At 40.1% G+C, this 21,151-nt stretch overlaps 1 protein-coding gene and 1 long non-coding RNA gene across 5 annotated transcripts; both read left to right on the plus strand.

Annotated features, from left to right (window-relative positions):
- Positions 380–19,450, plus strand: LOC8076727 (diacylglycerol O-acyltransferase 1-2). 4 transcript variants are annotated; one of them, XM_021449155.1, is made up of 16 exons: positions 380–699; positions 2,096–2,176; positions 2,327–2,400; positions 2,484–2,559; positions 2,710–2,777; positions 15,365–15,488; positions 16,137–16,235; positions 16,358–16,459; positions 16,539–16,675; positions 16,829–16,910; positions 17,029–17,049; positions 17,286–17,348; positions 17,951–17,998; positions 18,193–18,255; positions 18,574–18,627; positions 18,696–19,450. In XM_021449155.1, the coding sequence occupies exons 1-16, from the start codon at positions 427–429 to the stop codon at positions 18,801–18,803; spliced, it is 1,473 nt and encodes a 490-aa protein (XP_021304830.1). In that variant the 5' UTR covers positions 380–426; the 3' UTR covers positions 18,804–19,450. The 4 variants fall into 4 exon arrangements, 2 of the variants coding, with proteins under 2 accessions (XP_021304830.1, XP_021304831.1); XR_002448356.1 differs by lacking the exon at positions 18,696–19,450 and having other exon boundaries at positions 17,892–17,998; positions 18,574–18,611; XM_021449156.1 differs by lacking the exon at positions 17,286–17,348.
- Positions 8,612–14,017, plus strand: LOC110430929. Its single transcript, XR_002448358.1, has 3 exons — positions 8,612–12,663; positions 12,768–12,967; positions 13,606–14,017. It is a non-coding gene; the product is annotated as an uncharacterized LOC110430929 (long non-coding RNA).

Below are 21,151 nucleotides of genomic sequence, written 5' to 3' on the forward strand. Positions count from 1 at the left end.
TTAAAAATTTGACTCATTAAGTAACTAGATACATGCATTTATTATTAGGACGGATTCCACAGGCGGGACGTGCCATCCTCAGCACGGCTCGAACGGTCCATGAAATGAGACCGACAGGCTGCCGCCTGCTACGTCGACCGTCGATCGACTCGCCCGACCGGGCCCTGCCAACCAAGCCGGTGACGGAGGAGGACGCCTGGCAAGCTCGCCCGTCCACGTGTCTCCTTTTCGAGGCCGCCATCCCATCTCGCGTCCCCCGCGCGCTTTTGTGCGTCAGCCGCCGCGCGGCCCAACACCCGCATCAAAACCCGCACCTCGGCTCCTCCCCTTCCCACCAGGCACCAAGCCAAGGTCACCACCGCCACCGCCGCCCCCCCCCCCCCCAAGTCCCGCACCCGCTCCCGGACCTTCTGGAACCTTCCTCGCATGGCCCCGCCCCCCTCCATGGCCGCCGCCTCCGATCGCGCCGTCCCCGGCGCCGACGCGACCGAGGCGTCCTCCCTCCGCCTCCGCCGCGCCCCCTCAGCCGACGCCGGCGACCTTGCCGACGATTCCTCAGGAGACCGGCGGGAGAACGGCGAGCCGCAACCGCCGCAGGAGCAGCAGCAGCAGCACGAGATGCTGTACTACCGCGCGTCGGCGCCCGCCCACCGCCGCGTCAAGGAGAGCCCCCTCAGCTCCGACGCCATCTTCCGGCAGGTGAGGAGGCGCCAATGCATAGCCTCGTCGTTCGTAAGCGATTGCTTTGATCCCCAGCACTCGTGCTTCAATCCACGCTAGTTGCAAGGTCCTGCAATTCATTTTGTTGTTGCTTCCAGTTCCAGTCAACTCTGCCTCTGCTTTTTCCTGTGTTCAAATCACACTTGCGCTGTCGGTAGCTTAGTACTCGTCGGTTGCCATCTCGCCGCACGGATGTTTATTGTGGGCCTGGGGCTTCGGAATCGTGGATAGATTGTGCGCCGTGTTACTCGGACGGGCACAATTCGTTTCGTGGGGGTGCATATGCTGCTGCGATTGAGGTCGGTGTTTGCTTGTTTTGGGATCAGGGGGGGACCAGTGCGCGGGTGCCTGATGCATGCCAAGCAGAATTTGGCATCGGCCGGCTGAAGCAGCATACAACAAGCGTAACCGTTACCACTGGAAGAGCTTTTGCTTGTTCGAACGGATGACTGCATGAGCCAATGGGTCATTGAATTCATTGTTGGCGCTACTACTATACTGATGATGCGGGCAGTTGTTGGGAGTTGGGACTAAAGCCAGATGCTTCAGATTCGGAGCTGCAGTACCCCCCTGTATCAAATGCTGCGTGTTACTTTGTTTGTACTACTTGGCTTTCCTGCCTGGGCCATTGCTTCTGGTTGATGAATGATGACCATATAACTGTGCATCTGCATACTGCTGTATTGGACCACTTTTCAGTTTTAACCTGGTCAGCCTCCATTTTTGAATAGGCTATATTATTGGTCAATTTTTATTGTCATCGACTCATTATTTTTGTTTGCTACTCCAGGAGCCCTTTTCCCAGTTTAATCTTAACAGGGCTCAAATTACAGCAGAAACACATGAGGTGTAATTTTTTAGTGATACTTTTATTAGGCTTTGTTGTTTCTGCTCATACTCTAAATCTGTTTTGAAGGTAGAGTTTTAGATGAATGTTTATTTGGATGATAAATAATCCTCTGTGAGTTGCCTGAATATTTATACATCACGTTCCTCCTACTTTAACTGAGTCCATGCTAGCTTGATTATAATATCGGTGGACAACACTTTCAGAATTGAGTCCATGCTAGCTTGATTATAATACAGTATTCCATATATCATTTTATCTTGGTACTTCTTTAACTGAGAGTGAATCCTTAGGCCCCGTTTGGTTCCCCTTACTAAATTTTAGCTACTCTTGAGTGACTAGTGGGACTAAACTATTCTAGCTCCTTTTTAGTCAGTGTGTTTGGAAGTTTAGCTACTAAAGTGACTAAAGTTTAGTTGGCTAAAATTTAGCAAGGGGAACCAAACAGAGCCTTAATTTTGCAAGCCATATTTTTTGGTTGCCATGGAGAATTGAAGTCCTGAAACTAAGCAGTTCTCCTGATTGCAGAGCCATGCTGGTCTTCTGAATCTATGCATCGTTGTTCTGATTGCAGTGAACAGCAGACTCATTATTGAGAATTTAATGAAGGTTTATTACTTCTTCTTTTTTCATTTTCCTCACCTTCATTTACAGATCCTTCAATCCATCTCCTTCAGAAATACATCTGGTCTTCTTTCTGCACATTTGTCTAGTGTAAATCTGACACATTCCATGTTTTATTTAAATTTGCTGGTGCAGTATGGCCTATTGATAAGAGCTGGATTTTGGTTTAGTGCAAGATCGCTGGGTGACTGGCCCCTTCTAATGTGCTGGTAGGTTTTATCATTTTTTTATTCAGATGGGTTTCAAATAAGAGCTGTAAGCCTTACAGAAGTAATCAATCTGTTAATTGCAGCCTCACTTTACCAGTTTTCCCACTTGTTGCCCTCATGGCTGAGAAGCTGATTAGAAGAAAGCTCATTGGTGAACATGTAAGTTTGTCCCATAGGATTGTATAGTCTTTTTAGAGAAGTTTTCTTTTGTTATTTCTTAGGTATAAGTGTTGAGGAACTAGAACATCCTCTATTCTGCATCTTTTAAGTGCCATTTTACCGTTTATGACTTCTATACACCTCTTGCAGGTGGTTATTCTACTCCATATCATTATTACAACATCTGTCATTGTCTATCCAGTTGTTGTGACTCTTAAGTAAGCATTTCTTTTCTGCTTTGCAGTTTGTTTGGATGCATCTGCTTTTGACATTCGTTGAGCTCTAGTATTTCATGGTATGGAATACATTCAATTCATCTTATTAGTAATTTGCTGTACGTTGTGATCTGGTGGCCAACTACATTATTGTGTCTCAAACATTTAGTCTTTCCCTTTAATTACCTACTATACTGTGAGAATTGGATGGATAAAAAGGTGGTTACATAACACTTTTATTTAATTGTATCTGGTGATTCCTCTCTATAATACAAAGATATGCAGTTCTCCTGCGTTCAAGAAAAAAATGTATCTGGTGATAAAATCTCCTGCAAATGGTCATTTATCTCTAGTAGAAGAAATCATTACTGTCTTACTCTGTCTTGATCTGTTCACTAACTGCCATCTAATTGGGAAGATTTGTTAGTCCATCAATATTGATGCACATTTTATTATGCAGATATTTTGTTTCTTTCATGTAGCTTGAAACCCTTTTCCTAACGTGAAGCTGATCCTTCCATTGTACAACAAAAATTGGACATATTTGTTCACATGCTTGGATGTTGAATAAACAAACTGTAGCATTTCTGATGTTGATGTGCAAGTATTAGTATTTGGTTGAGTCATTTTTTATTTCTCAAAAAGAGGCATTAGGAGCAAAGTTATCTTTTCATTGGCTATATTGTCAGTGAGAGTGAATAATGTTGTATGATTCATGCCTGTTAGAGTAAACAGGAATAGTACCACATTGTGTATCCACATAAAGTGTTAGTCCTATGTACCCTATATAATCAGCCCATGAGGCCGAATGCAATATATCAAATATTCCACCAATTATATTCTCCTTCATGGTATCATTCGCCCAAGTTTAGATCCTAACCCTAGCCGCCGCCGCTTCCGCACCCCCCCCCCGCGGGGAGAGGTCGATCTACGCCGGGGGCAGCGCTCCTATTTAGGCGCCAGATTCTATTGATCCGGCTGCCATCGTCGTCATCGCATAGCAGATCGGGATCTCCCCTACGTCATCGCCAGACTTCCGCTGCCGCCCTGTCCCCGGGCTCGCCGCCGGTTGTCGCCATCAACACTTGATCTTCATCGCATGGAGGCAGATAGATCTCGCCCCGTCTCATGCCGCCGTGGTGGTGGCCAGGGCTGGCCACACGCATCGACCCTGCGCTGCCATGGAGGCAGCTAGATCTAGCGTGTCGCTGTTGTCAGGCGGATCTTCCCATCTCCATCTCGTCGATCCACGTTGGCGCCTTCGACTCCATGTGTTCGTGACCCGCCGTGCGCCTTGCACCGCCTGATCGGGGCGCACCGCCGCCGTCGTGCCGTCTTGCTAGGTACACCTGATCTCCTGCTGCTGTATCTTTTTGGTTTGCCCGATCACTGATCGGGATTGAGTCGCCCACCGTCCGTCGACCTCGTGCGTTCTACTCCGGCATCGGTATTGACTTCATTGACACCGTCTCCGAGTATTACATGCATTTTCTCCGAGCAACAGGGCTGCTATTGTGTCGCCTCATCGGGCCACAATACCGCTGTCCGTGTGTACGCTTCGCCGTTGCATCTCCATCGCCGTTATCTGTGCATCGACGATTGTGCTGCACAATCCCTGCTGCACCATCCGTCTGCACAAGGTCTTCGTCCTGCTGATTGGGTCTTCGTCATCGAGCTGCCACTACCCGCGTCGTCGCTGAGACCTGCTCACTGACGCGTCTTCTCCCGCATTGCTTCTTCTTCGTCCAGCACAACCACACGGTTGGGGCCCTCTCTCTTGTATGCTTGGTATTGGCAACACCGACGCGTGCTTTCGTCCTCGACATGTTGCTGGATCTGGCAAATCCAGCTGCGCCTCGGTGCTCAGGCGGCTTGACTGCATCAACTTCGGCATCGACCCTCCCGTTCCTACCCCGTTTGCCTCGATTGCGTCGTCGCCCTTCTTCTATGACGGTCCTGATTGCATCGACTTCGGCATCGCCCCTCCCACGACGACTGCCTCGACGCGTCTCCGTCATTACCATGGCGCCCCTTGTGTGCCTGCAGCTCCATCGACACGCAACCCAACCACAACTACGTCGACCTCGGTGTAACACTCTAAAATTTGCTCCTTTGAAGTAGAGTTTAAAAAAATTAATTATGTATTTTTTGTGTTCATGAAAATGTAGGAAAAATAATATTTTTTAAATTAAAATTTATCATAAGGCTTAGCAATATTGTTGTGCATACATGCTGGTGCATAAGATTTAATGTAATGTTTGCTTGATGCTCCTTCGTGTGTTGTGAGTGAGCAAAGTTTTAAAAATACGTTTAGTAGAACGATCGTCCTTGACCAGTACGTCTTTATCTTTATCCACAATCAAATTCTTTATTTCTCAGCTCAAGTTTTTATTATGAGCTTCCTACAATCTTTTCTTTGTCACCTAAATTCCTTCTTTTAGTTTCTCGTTCATCAAGCACTATCTGCGATCTTCTTGGTAATTTTCCAGCTTTTTGCTGGAACTTGTTCCCACTGCTGTGAGCATAATCTAGATGCTCCATATTATCTTATCAGGCGCTCCAAATACTTTATTTGAGTTCCTCATGTTCTATAATGTCTCTGAGAATTTTCTCCGAATTTTCAGAGCTTTCGGAATATTTTTCATAGCTTAAATAATAATTCTAGATTTTTTTGGAATTATTTTATCCATGAAATTAAATAATTCCGAAAATAATAAATCTCTATTCTTTTTCCAATGCTCAAGGCCCATGTCTTTAATTACTAATGGGTTTTAATAATTAATTAGACCTATTAGTAAAGATGGAGGTTACAACATCAATTAGTACCATATTGCTAGTTGATGTAATTGTAGAGAGTTTTTCTCCCTATATATGTGTACCAATCCCTGGGGCAATGTACACCAAAACTACATGAAAAAGATCTTCTAGTCTGGAAATTGCCTTGAGGCCATCGTTGACACGCTTCTTGGCTGAACACCGCACGTAGCTCAGCCCTGGTCCAGCTTCATCCTCCAGGCTGCACCAGCCGCACCTCATCTAGGTCCAGCCCCGCACTGCATGCAAGCCGGGCATGCATGAGGATCGATCAAGTAGGACAGCTTTTGGCTATGGAAAGCACCATCGGCATTGTTCCATCGAGAGGAGCGGCGGCCTCACAGCTCATTTACATCGGGACGAGGAGCTAGGGTCAAGGACAATCTGGACTAGGAGCAAGGAGTTAAGAAAGGCTGATGGCTTCACGTCACCCTCTATGATTGGTGAGAAAACTAATCTGATCATTATCTCTTTCGGTCTTGCCTGCACGATAGTATGCACGTTGGCCGGTGTCACAATTCTGACCGAGAAGTGTTGGGAACAACAGCTAGAAGATGGAGATGTTGTCAGATCACGAGAAGCATCACGACATGAATAAGTCACGCGCTTACATCTAAGCGATCAAGGAGGGCAATCACGCACCCGTAGGGTGGCCATACGAGCGGAACAGATGTGAACAGACAGGCCGCTGGTGCCATGACGCCCGGTGTCCACAACACAAAAGCTGAAGGCACTTGCGGACTAAAGGTGTGGCCATCTTGCTAGCTCCCATATTTACAATTTAATTTATCTCCTAGGATGCACTAAACATGACCGTTTCTTCGTGTCATATGGTTGTGCAATATTTAGCCATCCCTTCTATTTCTAAAATTCAATCATGAACTTTATATATGCATGCGAACTATACCTTTCCAATGTAAAAGCAATACATGACAATCCCAATCTTTCATAATTAATTGTCAAATTGGTTAATGGAAACATGGATATGTTTTTCATAATTTGCTCAATTTAAACACGGGACAAACCTAACTCATTAAAATATTCACATGTTTACCTTCTTTTCATGAAAGAAGTTTATTTGCTTATAAATGATTCTCAAAACATTTATAATAAAATATGACTAGACCGAACTCTAGTTTCATTAAAAATATAATTTAACTAAGTTCATAATCGAGCACATGATTTTGTTCTAATAATAATAATAATAATAATAATAATAATAATAATAATAATAATATATACGCCTAGTCTTTTCTTTTATATAAAACTTCTAGTTTCCAAACATTTTTATTGATTGGTGTATTGCTTTAATTTAGTCAACTTTGTTTGTTATGCATGTCTGCTCGGATGGTTGTGTGGTGCCTTATGATCTTGTCCAGTCGGTGAGATATACGTGCGACTCAGAAGTAGATCTTTGAAGGTTTGGACTTGAAGAAGGATCTGAGTTTAAGGCAAGTATAGCATGGGATCATCCTTGTTTCCTATTAACTTTAATCACACAATTCATATTGCATGTGTCTCCTTGATAAGGATTTCCTAGTATTGATCTTATACCTTGTCACCTACGGTTTTGCATTGGGTAGCTTATGCTAGTGCTCCACTAAACCATGATCTTGTAATTTGATTAAAGGAATATGCAATGAACATTAAAAGATTACTTTTTTGGCAACTTTGGAAAAGAGGGCTGGAGCATTGGGCTATCTTATGGTGCTCTAGTTTCTCTCCATAAGGACTTATCTGTATCTGACCATCCGGGACATACAGTACAACTGTGAGGGCTACATGGCTCTGGCTTTAGCTCAGTATGAGGACCTTTTCTAGCTTGTTAGTGGTTACCCTTGTGGCGCAAATGGGGAATAGCAGACCGTGGATTCCTGCGGGTGAGTCACACGGACTGACTAACGAAACCTAGCGGCCCTAACTTGTTAGACGAACCTTTGAAAGGCTTCATAGTGAACCTTACCGGCCTCCCTAGGAAGGGGGTTAAGAGACTCGCGACCTCGGGCGAAAGGGTAAATCATGACTCACAGTGAAAGTGTACAACCTCTGCAGAGTGTAAAACTGATATATCAGCCGTGCTCACGGTCACGAGCGGCCTTGGACCAATACAGAATAAATGATCACTAATGGCAAATTATTAAAGTTATTGTTGTTAATATGTTGTTTATGCTATTCTTTATTCATTTTACCTGATCATGAGTTTACTTCGGGACTCGACAACTTGATGCTACTCATATGCTAAAATTGTGACAACTAAAAGCTACATGCAGTTAAACCAGTGTCTAGCCTTTGAGCCTCATGAACCCTATGTTATTCTTGTTGAGTACGAGATGTACTTACGCTTGCCTTTATATTTTATTTGGATAAAAATCCCGGATGGGTACCAGATTGCAAGCTTGGAAAAGAGTTTAGGCTTGTGCTCAACCAGTCAGTTGTCCCTGTGGATTTGGAGCTTTCGCCTGAAGAACGGAGTGTCTTTCCGCTGTTTGCTATCTAAGGTTATATCTTTTATACTAAGTTCGTTACATATAAGCATTGTCTATTGATATTACCCCTATTTGTGGCTATATGTGAGATTTGACTTCCTGGGCTCACATATGGTGTGTATCTGGTTTTGTTCTTAAAACTGGGTGCTACAAAGTGGTATCAAAGCAATGCTGACTGTAGGACGCAAGCCTAGTTAGAAATTGGTCATCTTAAGGTTTTGAAATTGTTATAACACCCTCGCTCTATAAACCTTGGTATTTTCCTCTATACTATATCTCTACCCTTGCTATTCCTTCCTACCTTGTTGCTTATTTGAAAAATCTTTGTTCTCATCTTTACTCCTTGATTTGGTATGCTTTTAGAATCTTCTCTTATCTCTTCTTGTGTCTTCGAAATAGAACTTTTAGGATCTTTGCCCTTACTATGAAGAGAACGATAGTATCGCAAGTTGCGTGAAGTGTGAACCTCTAATGCTTAATTGGTTGTTATTATGTTTATGCTTGATTTGGATCTTTGTAATGTGTGCAATGATTTTGTGGGATTTCTCCATAATATCATTTAGTTTATAGGCCTAAGGCATAAGGAGTAGTGAAATAAGTAGTTGGGTTTGGTTATATCCTGTTTCTGTTCCTTGCTGATTTCTGGAGCAGTCTGCAATAATATTGGTATATCTCAAGTTCTCATCGTGAAAAGTTTGTCACCTTTTTCTGGGAACAACTAGATTTCAAGATCTTTGTCTGACCTCAAGAATCACCCCAATAGCTATTCTGGAATTGGAGTTATGAAAATCACAAGTTGATGCAGTTGCGCTGTCCAGAATCTGGACCAGTTTTGGGAACATGCTGTTTGAGACAAATATAACTATAGAATTGGGAAAAGTGTTCTATAGAAACGTTATAGAAAATTTGCTAAGATTTCCAAAGGTATAAGCTGGAACTTATTTGGATAATGAGAACCTGAGATATGATATTTACAATTGGATGTTTGTGTTCTGTATCAAAGTCTGGACAGTTTGGGTATTCCCTATTTTCAGCCAAGTTAAATTTAGAATCTGGGAAAAAGTTGTATACTAAAGTTTTAGAGGATTTCATAAGCTTTTCAACAATATAAGGATCGTCTCCATATGATTTATGTAGCTCGAGATATGACAGCTGCAAGTTACTGCATAGGTGCTGAGACACTGTCAGGAGGAATATTATGTATGGCTGTTTTACCTAAGTTTCAAGACAGAACCTAAGGAAGTCTTCTATATGAAAGTTGTGGTGAATTTCATAAGTTTTCTAACGATATAAGCTACAACTCTATTGGATTCACAGAATAAGGGTTATGTCTGTTTTACTACGCTGGTGTTTTCATATCACAAGAAAATTTCAGGATACTTGTTTGTTCTCTTGCACATAAGTTCATTGGGATGTCAGAAGGTCTTAATGCTAGTCAACTTGACTGGAAAAAAGTGCAAGCTACCTTCCTTGTGTCCCCTAGTTGACCTTTCTTAAGAGGGTAGTCTTATCAAAGGAGTTACAGGGAGAAGTAATGGTTAACATTGGATCATCGATAAAGACCTCAAGTGTTTGGAAAATTTGGTTTGATACAGGAAATTGTTCCATTGAAGTGTGATAATATGGATGGAGGTATAGGTCATTGCTGGTACTCATAGCTTGGAAGTGGTGCTTATGAGAATCAGGTGACACCAAAGGCTACAAAGTTATACATGGAATATGAGAGCTAGTCCATACTGTGCCCCGACCTATCTCATCTTATGGGGTAGTACCTTGATATGATAGATTAATGCCCTTTCAATTTACCATGAAGAGAGAAGTTGTCTCTGGAGATATCCCATGATTATAATCTATCCTGGCTCAAGTTAGTGAAATTGGTCACTTGACAACTTAGGAAGTGGATATGCTACATCTACTGTTGGTTCTACGGAGACTCAAAAGACTTCATTGCTAAAGAGAGCATGACCAGTTTGTTCTAGTTGATGGAAGTTCTCATCTAGGAGATGTCATCTTTAATGATGGACTTAAGAAAGTTAAAAATGCAAGAGTTGGAAACCACCAAAGGAAATTGAATGAGACTTAGAGTTTTATAGATATGGCAAGAGGCTATCATAGGTTTGCTGGGGCCAAAGTGATCTTGACATAAGAGTGAATAAGAGATTGACTTGGAATGATAAGATTCTATCAGTGGTTCACTGAAGGTGTTGTAAAGATTGGTAAATAGAGTTCCTCTATTCCATCGAGACCTTAGATGTGCTCCATACAAGAAAAGTAGTGGCTGGTGCATAAGTCAACTAAGTGGGTTGGATTAACTGACATGATGTGGAGGTATCCATAGTGGAGCATGGAGATACTATCTTCTTGGTTATAAGAGTGATATCTACGTAGAATGTAAGAGACTAAAGGGCATCTTTAGGAAGTTGGATTTGAGCTGGTCACATCATTGATGGATTTGAGTGAATCAAGAGTTATGACTAGGAAAAGTGATATCACTTGAATGAGAAAAAAAGCCTTTACGAATGCTCAGAGCATAAAAGGTGTGCTAGAGGAGTTCAAATAACACCAAGTTTTGAGGAGTTCAGTGTTGAACTAGAGTGATGTCACTAGTACTGCCAAAGGAGCTCTATTAATTACTCATTTGAGAACCACAGGAACTGAAAAGATTACTTAGAAGATATGTTGTGAGCTTGTGTATTGCAGTATGGTACAAAGAGTTTACCGTATGCGAAGTTTTCTTAGAACAACAGTTAGAGCCTTCGGTGGGAGCCTTTTGAAAGCTTGCATGGATGTAAGTGTAGAACCCTATTGATTTGGAATCAAACGTGAGAACACAAGTGTTTGGGCTAGATGTTCTAAGAGATGCAGAACTGCAAGAGTGTTCACGGATGACTTTAAGGGTGGCACAGTCTCAACAGAAGATATATGCTGACAACCGGAGAAAAGAATAAGCTTTTGAAGTAGAAGACTATATGTATTTGAAGGTGTCACCTATGAGAAGTGTGAGAAGATTTAATATGAAGGAATGGTTAGCACCAAGGTATATCTGGCCTTTCAAAGTGTTAGAAAGATGGGGTGAAGTGGCTATTAGAGCATCTGAAAGTTTGGGAGGAATGCATGATGTTTTCCATGTGTCTTAACTCAAGAAGTGTTTGTGTGTGCCATAATAGCAGATATCGTTAGAAGAATTGACTATTAAAGGGGATCTTACTTATGAAGAATATCCGGTAAAAATTTTGGAAATAGCAGAAAGAGTTACAGGAAGTCGAGTAGTCAAGATGTGTAAAGTTCAATGGAATCGATATTACCGAAGAAGAGGCTAATTGGGAAAGAGAAGAGGATCTAAGAAAAACATACCCGCAGTGGTTTGAGTAAGCACCAACTGAATCTCGAGGACGAGATTCATCTTAAGAGGGGTAGAATTGTAACACTCTAAAATTTGCTCCTTTGAAGTAGAGTTTAAAAAAATTAATTATGTATTTTTTGTGTTCATGAAAATGTAGGAAAAATAATATTTTTTAAATTAAAATTTATCATAAGGCTTAGCAATATTGTTGTGCATACATGCTGGTGCATAAGATTTAATGTAATGTTTGCTTGATGCTCCTTCGTGTGTTGTGAGTGAGCAAAGTTTTAAAAATACGTTTAGTAGAACGATCGTCCTTGACCAGTACGTCTTTATCTTTATCCACAATCAAATTCTTTATTTCTCAGCTCAAGTTTTTATTATGAGCTTCCTAAAATCTTTTCTTTGTCACCTAAATTCCTTCTTTTAGTTTCTCGTTCATCAAGCACTATCTGCGATCTTCTTGGTAATTTTCCAGCTTTTTGCTGGAACTTGTTCCCACTGCTGTGAGCATAATCTAGATGCTCCATATTATCTTATCAGGCGCTCCAAATACTTTATTTGAGTTCCTCATGTTCTATAATGTCTCTGAGAATTTTCTCCGAATTTTCAGAGCTTTCGGAATATTTTTCATAGCTTAAATAATAATTCTAGATTTTTTTGGAATTATTTTATCCATGAAATTAAATAATTCCGAAAATAATAAATCTCTATTCTTTTTCCAATGCTCAAGGCCCATGTCTTTAATTACTAATGGGTTTTAATAATTAATTAGACCTATTAGTAAAGATGGAGGTTACAACATCAATTAGTACCATATTGCTAGTTGATGTAATTGTAGAGAGTTTTTCTCCCTATATATGTGTACCAATCCCTGGGGCAATGTACACCAAAACTACATGAAAAAGATCTTCTAGTCTGGAAATTGCCTTGAGGCCATCGTTGACACGCTTCTTGGCTGAACACCGCACGTAGCTCAGCCCTGGTCCAGCTTCATCCTCCAGGCTGCACCAGCCGCACCTCATCTAGGTCCAGCCCCGCACTGCATGCAAGCCGGGCATGCATGAGGATCGATCAAGTAGGACAGCTTTTGGCTATGGAAAGCACCATCGGCATTGTTCCATCGAGAGGAGCGGCGGCCTCACAGCTCATTTACATCGGGACGAGGAGCTAGGGTCAAGGACAATCTGGACTAGGAGCAAGGAGTTAAGAAAGGCTGATGGCTTCACGTCACCCTCTATGATTGGTGAGAAAACTAATCTGATCATTATCTCTTTCGGTCTTGCCTGCACGATAGTATGCACGTTGGCCGGTGTCACAATTCTGACCGAGAAGTGTTGGGAACAACAGCTAGAAGATGGAGATGTTGTCAGATCACGAGAAGCATCACGACATGAATAAGTCACGCGCTTACATCTAAGCGATCAAGGAGGGCAATCACGCACCCGTAGGGTGGCCATACGAGCGGAACAGATGTGAACAGACAGGCCGCTGGTGCCATGACGCCCGGTGTCCACAACACAAAAGCTGAAGGCACTTGCGGACTAAAGGTGTGGCCATCTTGCTAGCTCCCATATTTACAATTTAATTTATCTCCTAGGATGCACTAAACATGACCGTTTCTTCGTGTCATATGGTTGTGCAATATTTAGCCATCCCTTCTATTTCTAAAATTCAATCATGAACTTTATATATGCATGCGAACTATACCTTTCCAATGTAAAAGCAATACATGACAATCCCAATCTTTCATAATTAATTGTCAAATTGGTTAATGGAAACATGGATATGTTTTTCATAATTTGCTCAATTTAAACACGGGACAAACCTAACTCATTAAAATATTCACATGTTTACCTTCTTTTCATGAAAGAAGTTTATTTGCTTATAAATGATTCTCAAAACATTTATAATAAAATATGACTAGACCGAACTCTAGTTTCATTAAAAATATAATTTAACTAAGTTCATAATCGAGCACATGATTTTGTTCTAATAATAATAATAATAATAATAATAATAATAATAATAATAATAATAATAATATATACGCCTAGTCTTTTCTTTTATATAAAACTTCTAGTTTCCAAACATTTTTATTGATTGGTGTATTGCTTTAATTTAGTCAACTTTGTTTGTTATGCATGTCTGCTCGGATGGTTGTGTGGTGCCTTATGATCTTGTCCAGTCGGTGAGATATACGTGCGACTCAGAAGTAGATCTTTGAAGGTTTGGACTTGAAGAAGGATCTGAGTTTAAGGCAAGTATAGCATGGGATCATCCTTGTTTCCTATTAACTTTAATCACACAATTCATATTGCATGTGTCTCCTTGATAAGGATTTCCTAGTATTGATCTTATACCTTGTCACCTACGGTTTTGCATTGGGTAGCTTATGCTAGTGCTCCACTAAACCATGATCTTGTAATTTGATTAAAGGAATATGCAATGAACATTAAAAGATTACTTTTTTGGCAACTTTGGAAAAGAGGGCTGGAGCATTGGGCTATCTTATGGTGCTCTAGTTTCTCTCCATAAGGACTTATCTGTATCTGACCATCCGGGACATACAGTACAACTGTGAGGGCTACATGGCTCTGGCTTTAGCTCAGTATGAGGACCTTTTCTAGCTTGTTAGTGGTTACCCTTGTGGCGCAAATGGGGAATAGCAGACCGTGGATTCCTGCGGGTGAGTCACACGGACTGACTAACGAAACCTAGCGGCCCTAACTTGTTAGACGAACCTTTGAAAGGCTTCATAGTGAACCTTACCGGCCTCCCTAGGAAGGGGGTTAAGAGACTCGCGACCTCGGGCGAAAGGGTAAATCATGACTCACAGTGAAAGTGTACAACCTCTGCAGAGTGTAAAACTGATATATCAGCCGTGCTCACGGTCACGAGCGGCCTTGGACCAATACAGAATAAATGATCACTAATGGCAAATTATTAAAGTTATTGTTGTTAATATGTTGTTTATGCTATTCTTTATTCATTTTACCTGATCATGAGTTTACTTCGGGACTCGACAACTTGATGCTACTCATATGCTAAAATTGTGACAACTAAAAGCTACATGCAGTTAAACCAGTGTCTAGCCTTTGAGCCTCATGAACCCTATGTTATTCTTGTTGAGTACGAGATGTACTTACGCTTGCCTTTATATTTTATTTGGATAAAAATCCCGGATGGGTACCAGATTGCAAGCTTGGAAAAGAGTTTAGGCTTGTGCTCAACCAGTCAGTTGTCCCTGTGGATTTGGAGCTTTCGCCTGAAGAACGGAGTGTCTTTCCGCTGTTTGCTATCTAAGGTTATATCTTTTATACTAAGTTCGTTACATATAAGCATTGTCTATTGATATTACCCCTATTTGTGGCTATATGTGAGATTTGACTTCCTGGGCTCACATATGGTGTGTATCTGGTTTTGTTCTTAAAACTGGGTGCTACACTCGGCCATCTTCAGCACGACTTCTTCGACCACGGCTATTGTGCCCTTACGCTCGGCTACCTCAACATTGGCAGAAAGGGCTACCACCTTGCATGAGGACTCATCGGCTTCTTCTCCAGCCACAGCATACACGGCGCATCGACTGCTATGACTGCGGGGGATGTTACTTATCATCTTCTTCTCCAGTCTTACCGTCTGTAGCGCTCCCGTTGTGACTGCGGGGGGATGTTAGAGTAAATAGGAATCGTACCACATTGTGTATCCACATAAAGTGTTAGTCCTATGTACCCTATATAATCAGCATGTACCCTATATAATCAGCCCATGAGGCCCAATGCAATATATCAAATATTCCACCAATTATGTTCTCCTTCAATGCCTTATGCTGTTTAGCTTAAGTTTGTTATGATTGCCAAGACATGTTACTTAAAAAGATAGTATCTCATTCTCATGAATGAATTCTGGATTATCAGTTCAGTCATATTGCAAAAAAATTTCAGGTGCGACTCAGCAGTGCTATCTGGATTCTTGCTAATGTTTCTTGCGAGCATCATGTGGATGAAGCTTGTCTCTTATGCACATACAAATTATGATATAAGGGCATTGTCCAAAAGTACTGAAAAGGTAATGCATTGACATGTTAATCTGAATCAGTTCAAGTATTTTGTTGACAAGTTGCACATTCTCAAAATTGATTTGTTGACGATCAAACTTCTCTTAAATCTTTTTTTGGTGGCCAAATCTTTTTGAAGCTAGCATATGCTCCACTTCCTGTTTAAATTTCTTTTGCAGTTTAATTTCCTGAATGTTTTCTATCTAGTTTCAATTTTTGCATACGATGAAATGTGGTGCCAATCAATTTATGTTACCATCAGGAGGGTCAAACATTTTTCTTAGCTTCTCATACAGTGTTTTGTTTCATAGGCTGACCATATATACTCCCAGGCAATGGTAGGCATATGATTATATCCCTTTATTTTCATGGTAACTATTGCTTGTTGGCAAAGACACAGATTTTGGGAATTTTTTTAATATTACTTAGCCTCACTAACCATGGCTGCTTCTTGGTTCATATATAGAACCAGAGGTCTGCTTTTACAACTGGAACATAAAACAAATTTGCAACAACTAAGTAGAGATGAGATTCTAAAGTGAAGATAAGGTGACATGACATAGGCACTAAGTAACTACTACTACTACTTATCCTAGAGATGGAGATCCAAAATATCAAGAACACAAGGTTTATTCCTTCGTTGCAATTCTTATTTTTAGGGTGCTGCATATGGAAATTATGTCGATCCTGAGAGTATGAAAGATCCAACCTTTAAAAGTCTAGTGTACTTCATGTTGGCCCCAACACTTTGTTACCAGGTACTATTCTTGGATCAGTGCCCCGTCTTCATTCTGCATTTCTCCATCACATAGTCACATCTATCTAGTTATGCCAGTGACAGAGCATGAATTTCCTGATGTCACTTTGGCATGTTATGCAGCCAACTTATCCCCGAACTACATGTATTAGGAAGGGTTGGGTGACCCGACAACTTATAAAGTGCCTGGTTTTTACAGGCTTGATGGGCTTCATAATTGAGCAAGTGAGCCTTCTATATTCCTCAAGTAACTTCTATATATACAGAACTTTGGATTAAATTATCAATTTCTTCTATTTTGCAGTATATAAACCCAATTGTGAAGAATTCCAAACATCCACTGAAAGGGAATTTCTTGAATGCTATAGAAAGAGTCTTAAAACTCTCAGTGCCAACATTATATGTATGGCTTTGCATGTTCTATTGCTTTTTTCATTTATGGTTAGTATATCTTGCTTCAGTTCAACAGTACCTTAAATTTGTCAGATAGTGATTGGTTTATATAATAATAGGTCAATTCGGTTTTGACCTGCACTGGACCTTGATATTTCGTTTTCCATGGCTTTCTTGTTTGCTCTTTTGGTTTGGTTTCAGGCTGAACATTCTAGCTGAACTCCTCTGTTTCGGTGACCGTGAATTCTACAAGGACTGGTGGAATGCCAAAACTGTTGAAGAGGTGAGATGTCTGTTAAAAGCTGAGGTCATTTCTTTCCGATTGAGAACTTTAAATAGGACTGACATTAATTATATTCTCATGCACTTTAATGCGATGGTATTTTGGGGCTTTACCTCAGTACTGGAGGATGTGGAACATGGTAATCTTCTTCTTACTTCCATCTTCAGATTGTATACCCTTTCATTTAGTTGAGAATTCCTTAAGAAGGGCAGTTGTGATGTTACTGATACTCTTTTATATAGTGGAGACTTAATTAACTAAGGACAGTTGTGACGGTAGTGACTGATAACCGCTGTCACTGTGCTCGAGATATTTTTCTAATTAATTGATAATGATATACTTTGAGTAACTGACAACTAGTCTACTTTTTGTCAGCCTGTTCATAAATGGATCATCAGACACATATATTTTCCATGTATAAGGAAAGGCTTTTCCAGGGTAATTGCTTCTATATGTCTATAAAACTCTACATTTGTTCTTTTTTGCTTCTGGATTCTCCAAATGCAGTTTAGTTTGAAACAATTACTCAATCCGTCTATGCAAAACAGTCCCAAAGTAATATCTTTACTTTCCACATTGATGCTAATATATAGAATTCACAATATACAAATGGTGTTCTTTAGAAAATGGGGAAGCAGGGTTGGACAGAGTATTAGCACTCAATCGTCATAATAATGATGAAGACAACTGAACAAGTGTCTGAAACTGTTGTGAGAAAATCAGAATAATACTGGTCAAGAGCTGATTCCCTTACCAAATTGATTTACTATGCAAATAATATTTACTGGAAACAAATAGGGAATAAGTTTAGAAGACTTCTTGGATAAAGATTTTAATTAAAAAAATCAAAGGATATCTGGTATTGACTTAGGAACAATTTCTTCATGCCGCCTTCTGTCGACTGACTGATGTAAATTAGACAAGAGAATACATGAACATACATAAAATTTTGTTGATCTTTTATATTTTTCATTTTTGCAGAACTTACATGATTTTCTCAGTGCCATACTTCTCAAATTCATATTGTATCTACACTGCAGGGTGTAGCTATTCTAGTCTCGTTTCTGGTTTCAGCTGTATTTCATGAGGTACTGAAGTTCTTCAGAAGTCTTATTATATAACAGTATATACTTAGCTTATGGTCATTTCAATTTCATTTTTTTCCTAAGACATGCTCTTGTTCGAATTCTGTTCAGCACATTACCAACAATATGTTTGACCCTTTCGTATGCACGTGCTAATTTATAATCACCACATTCCCTTTTACATTGTGAATTCACAGATATGTATTGCGGTGCCGTGCCACATTTTCAAATTCTGGGCATTTTCTGGGATCATGTTTCAGGTATAGAAGTAACACCAATATGAACTACTCCCTTCATACCAAATTATTAAGTCATTATGGCTTTTTTAGATATACGTAGTAAGAGTTATGCATCTAGACATTGTGTATATCTAGATACGTAACAAAAGCTAGAAAAGTTAGAACAACTTATACTTTGGAATAGAGGGAGCACTATGTGTAATCCTCATATCCCTGTTTTTTCTTTTGAGTTCCATCATGTCTATTCCCTTACGTTTTGATATCCATCATTGCATCCATAAGAACAATACTTTCCACTGTTTTCACATAGGCTGACACCATTGATTTTGTCTGACTCAGATACCGTTGGTATTCTTGACAAGATATCTCCAGGCTACGTTCAAGAATATAATGGTACGCTGTGTCAATTATGTCTTTTTCATTGCCTTTTCCCACTACCTAACCGTCATCTTACTTGGCAGGTGGGCAACATGATATTTTGGTTCTTCTTCAGTATAGTCGGGCAGCCGATGTGTGTCCTTTTATACTACCATGATGTCATGAACAGGCAGGCCCAGGCAAGTAGATAATTCGGCAGAAACATGTACTTTAAGACAAGTTATCAGAAGCAGACTGGAGCGACGCAGCAGGAAGCAGCAGCAGCAGCAGGCCAGCAGCCCCCCTTTGCCATTGTTACCAGCTAGCTAGTCAGCTTGCAAATGCTCCCATTCCAGGCGACCGTGCTGGGGATGCAGCGTGTACATTACCAGCGATGCAACGTCAACGGTTATCAAGCAGTGCTCATGACATATGGACTTTGTACACTTTTCAGTCTATATGTCAGCAGTGCTGTGTGCATAATGTCGTGCTAGATGTAGTATGTACAATGTACGGCACGACTTGAGGTCAAAATGAGCTGCCAAATGAAAGAAGGCTCACGTCTTTGGGATACAGGGAGAGCGACTTCCATAGAACAGACATCAAAACCTGATGAACTTGTTCTGAGCCCTGATACATGGCTTCAGGTAACTTCTTGTGATCCTGTGACGTCGTGTACAAACATTGCTGGAAGGAATAATGAACCGGCATCCCTTTTAGATTTGTGTATTTTCTTTCTGAGAAATTTGGGTGTCTTGGCCAAACTTGGATACCTGTTCGCTTGTTTATGGCTTGTTCGCTTGTCTATGTATGAACAGTATTGATTTATTGTGAGAAAAAATCTATATAATCCATCAAACTATCTAGGGTGGATACTTCGTTCTCTAAACTATAAAATCAGATATTTTATCCTCTGAACTTTTAAAACTGGTCAAATAACTCTCTCCCAGTCCCAGAGTGGTTTTAGAAGGTGGTTTTGTCTTTTTTTTTTAATTTATTTCCGCTAGACTTTTAAAAAACCATAATAAATTATAAAAAAAATCATAAAATGAAAAATTCAATTTTCTAGGACTCTTGATGAGTAGATCTACACAATGAATATATAATATGGTATATTTTAGTACAATTTTTGTTGTAGCTTTAAATCTATGTTTTTCTATAATTAATAAGAATAATTTATATATGTAGTTTCTATGGTTCAATTGTGGTAAAATTTTTATGGTGAGCTTATTATTGTATACTGAACTATGGTAAATGTTTCGTACTCATTGGATCACGTATAACTTAGTTATAGATTTATTTAGTTTTATTCTTATTAAATCTATGCTTTATCTATAACTAAGTTATATGTGATCCGATGAGTATAAAATATTTACCATAGTTTAAGCATACAATAATAAGACCATCACAAAAATTTTACCATAGTTGGACTATAGAAACTACATATATGAATTACAATAATGAGACCATCATAAAAATTTTATCATAATTGGACCATAGGAACAACATATATGAATTATTCGAATTAATTACAGAAAATATAGATTTAAAGCTACAACAAAAACTTTATACTAAAATATATCCTATTATATATTCACTGTGTAGATCTACTAATCAAGAGTCTAACAAAATTGAATTTTAATGAATTTTTTTATTTATTATGACATTTCAAAGATTTAAAATAAATAAAAAGACAAAACCAACCTTTAAAACCACTTGAGGGGGTTATTTGACTAGTTTTGAAAATTTAGGGGTAGAATATCCGGTTTTATAGTTTGTTGATGAAGTATTCCATCCTAGATAGTTTAAGAAGTTATGTCGATTTTTTCTTTTTATTGTGAGAAAAACACCGCTAGATTTGGCAGATAAAGTCAAGCGATCAAACTCACTCGTAGCCTCAGTTATGGTGGTTTGATCTTGTGCTTTGTATGAAAAAAAAATTATCTTTTTAAATTTTCTTAGAATAAAAATTTCGAATCCTTACATTTGTGGACGTTGATATATATAAAATTCTTACCCTTAACCTAATTGAGCGGTAAAGCTCCTGTCTTTTATTTCAAAAAAAAGTTGGAGAGATAAAAAGAACTTTCAGACGCTCTTGGATACAGAGAGAGCATGCAATTTGGTGGTTACAAATGACTTCCGGGACAGATTTCTTATATGAACATTTTGTACTCTCGATTTCCCTTGCTCATCAGATTTCTAGGAAGCTGAGGTTCCACTCAATCACTGTGGAAGCAAGAAACTCGACAATTATCGATGCTGGACACGGATCTTACATACTTCATGCAAACCATACGTCCAAAGAGCCCAAGACATCAGAAGGTCATGGTACTGCATTCATCCCTGACATCTTCAAAGAGATCAGAGTTCATGTACCGCGCTCGCCACCACGCTCGGGAACATGGTGACAATCATCTTCCCCTTGTTCTCCTCCCTTGGTTATGTGCTGGCAATTTTAATGAGATCTTGTACCAGCATCAAAAAGGAAGAGGGAGTTTGGAGGCCGCAAGTGTGCATGGATCATTTCAAGCAGACCGTAGAGCTATGTGAACTGCAT

Source organism: Sorghum bicolor, chromosome 10 (assembly GCF_000003195.3).
Source record: "Sorghum bicolor cultivar BTx623 chromosome 10, Sorghum_bicolor_NCBIv3, whole genome shotgun sequence".
Classification (NCBI taxonomy): domain Eukaryota; kingdom Viridiplantae; phylum Streptophyta; class Magnoliopsida; order Poales; family Poaceae; genus Sorghum; species Sorghum bicolor.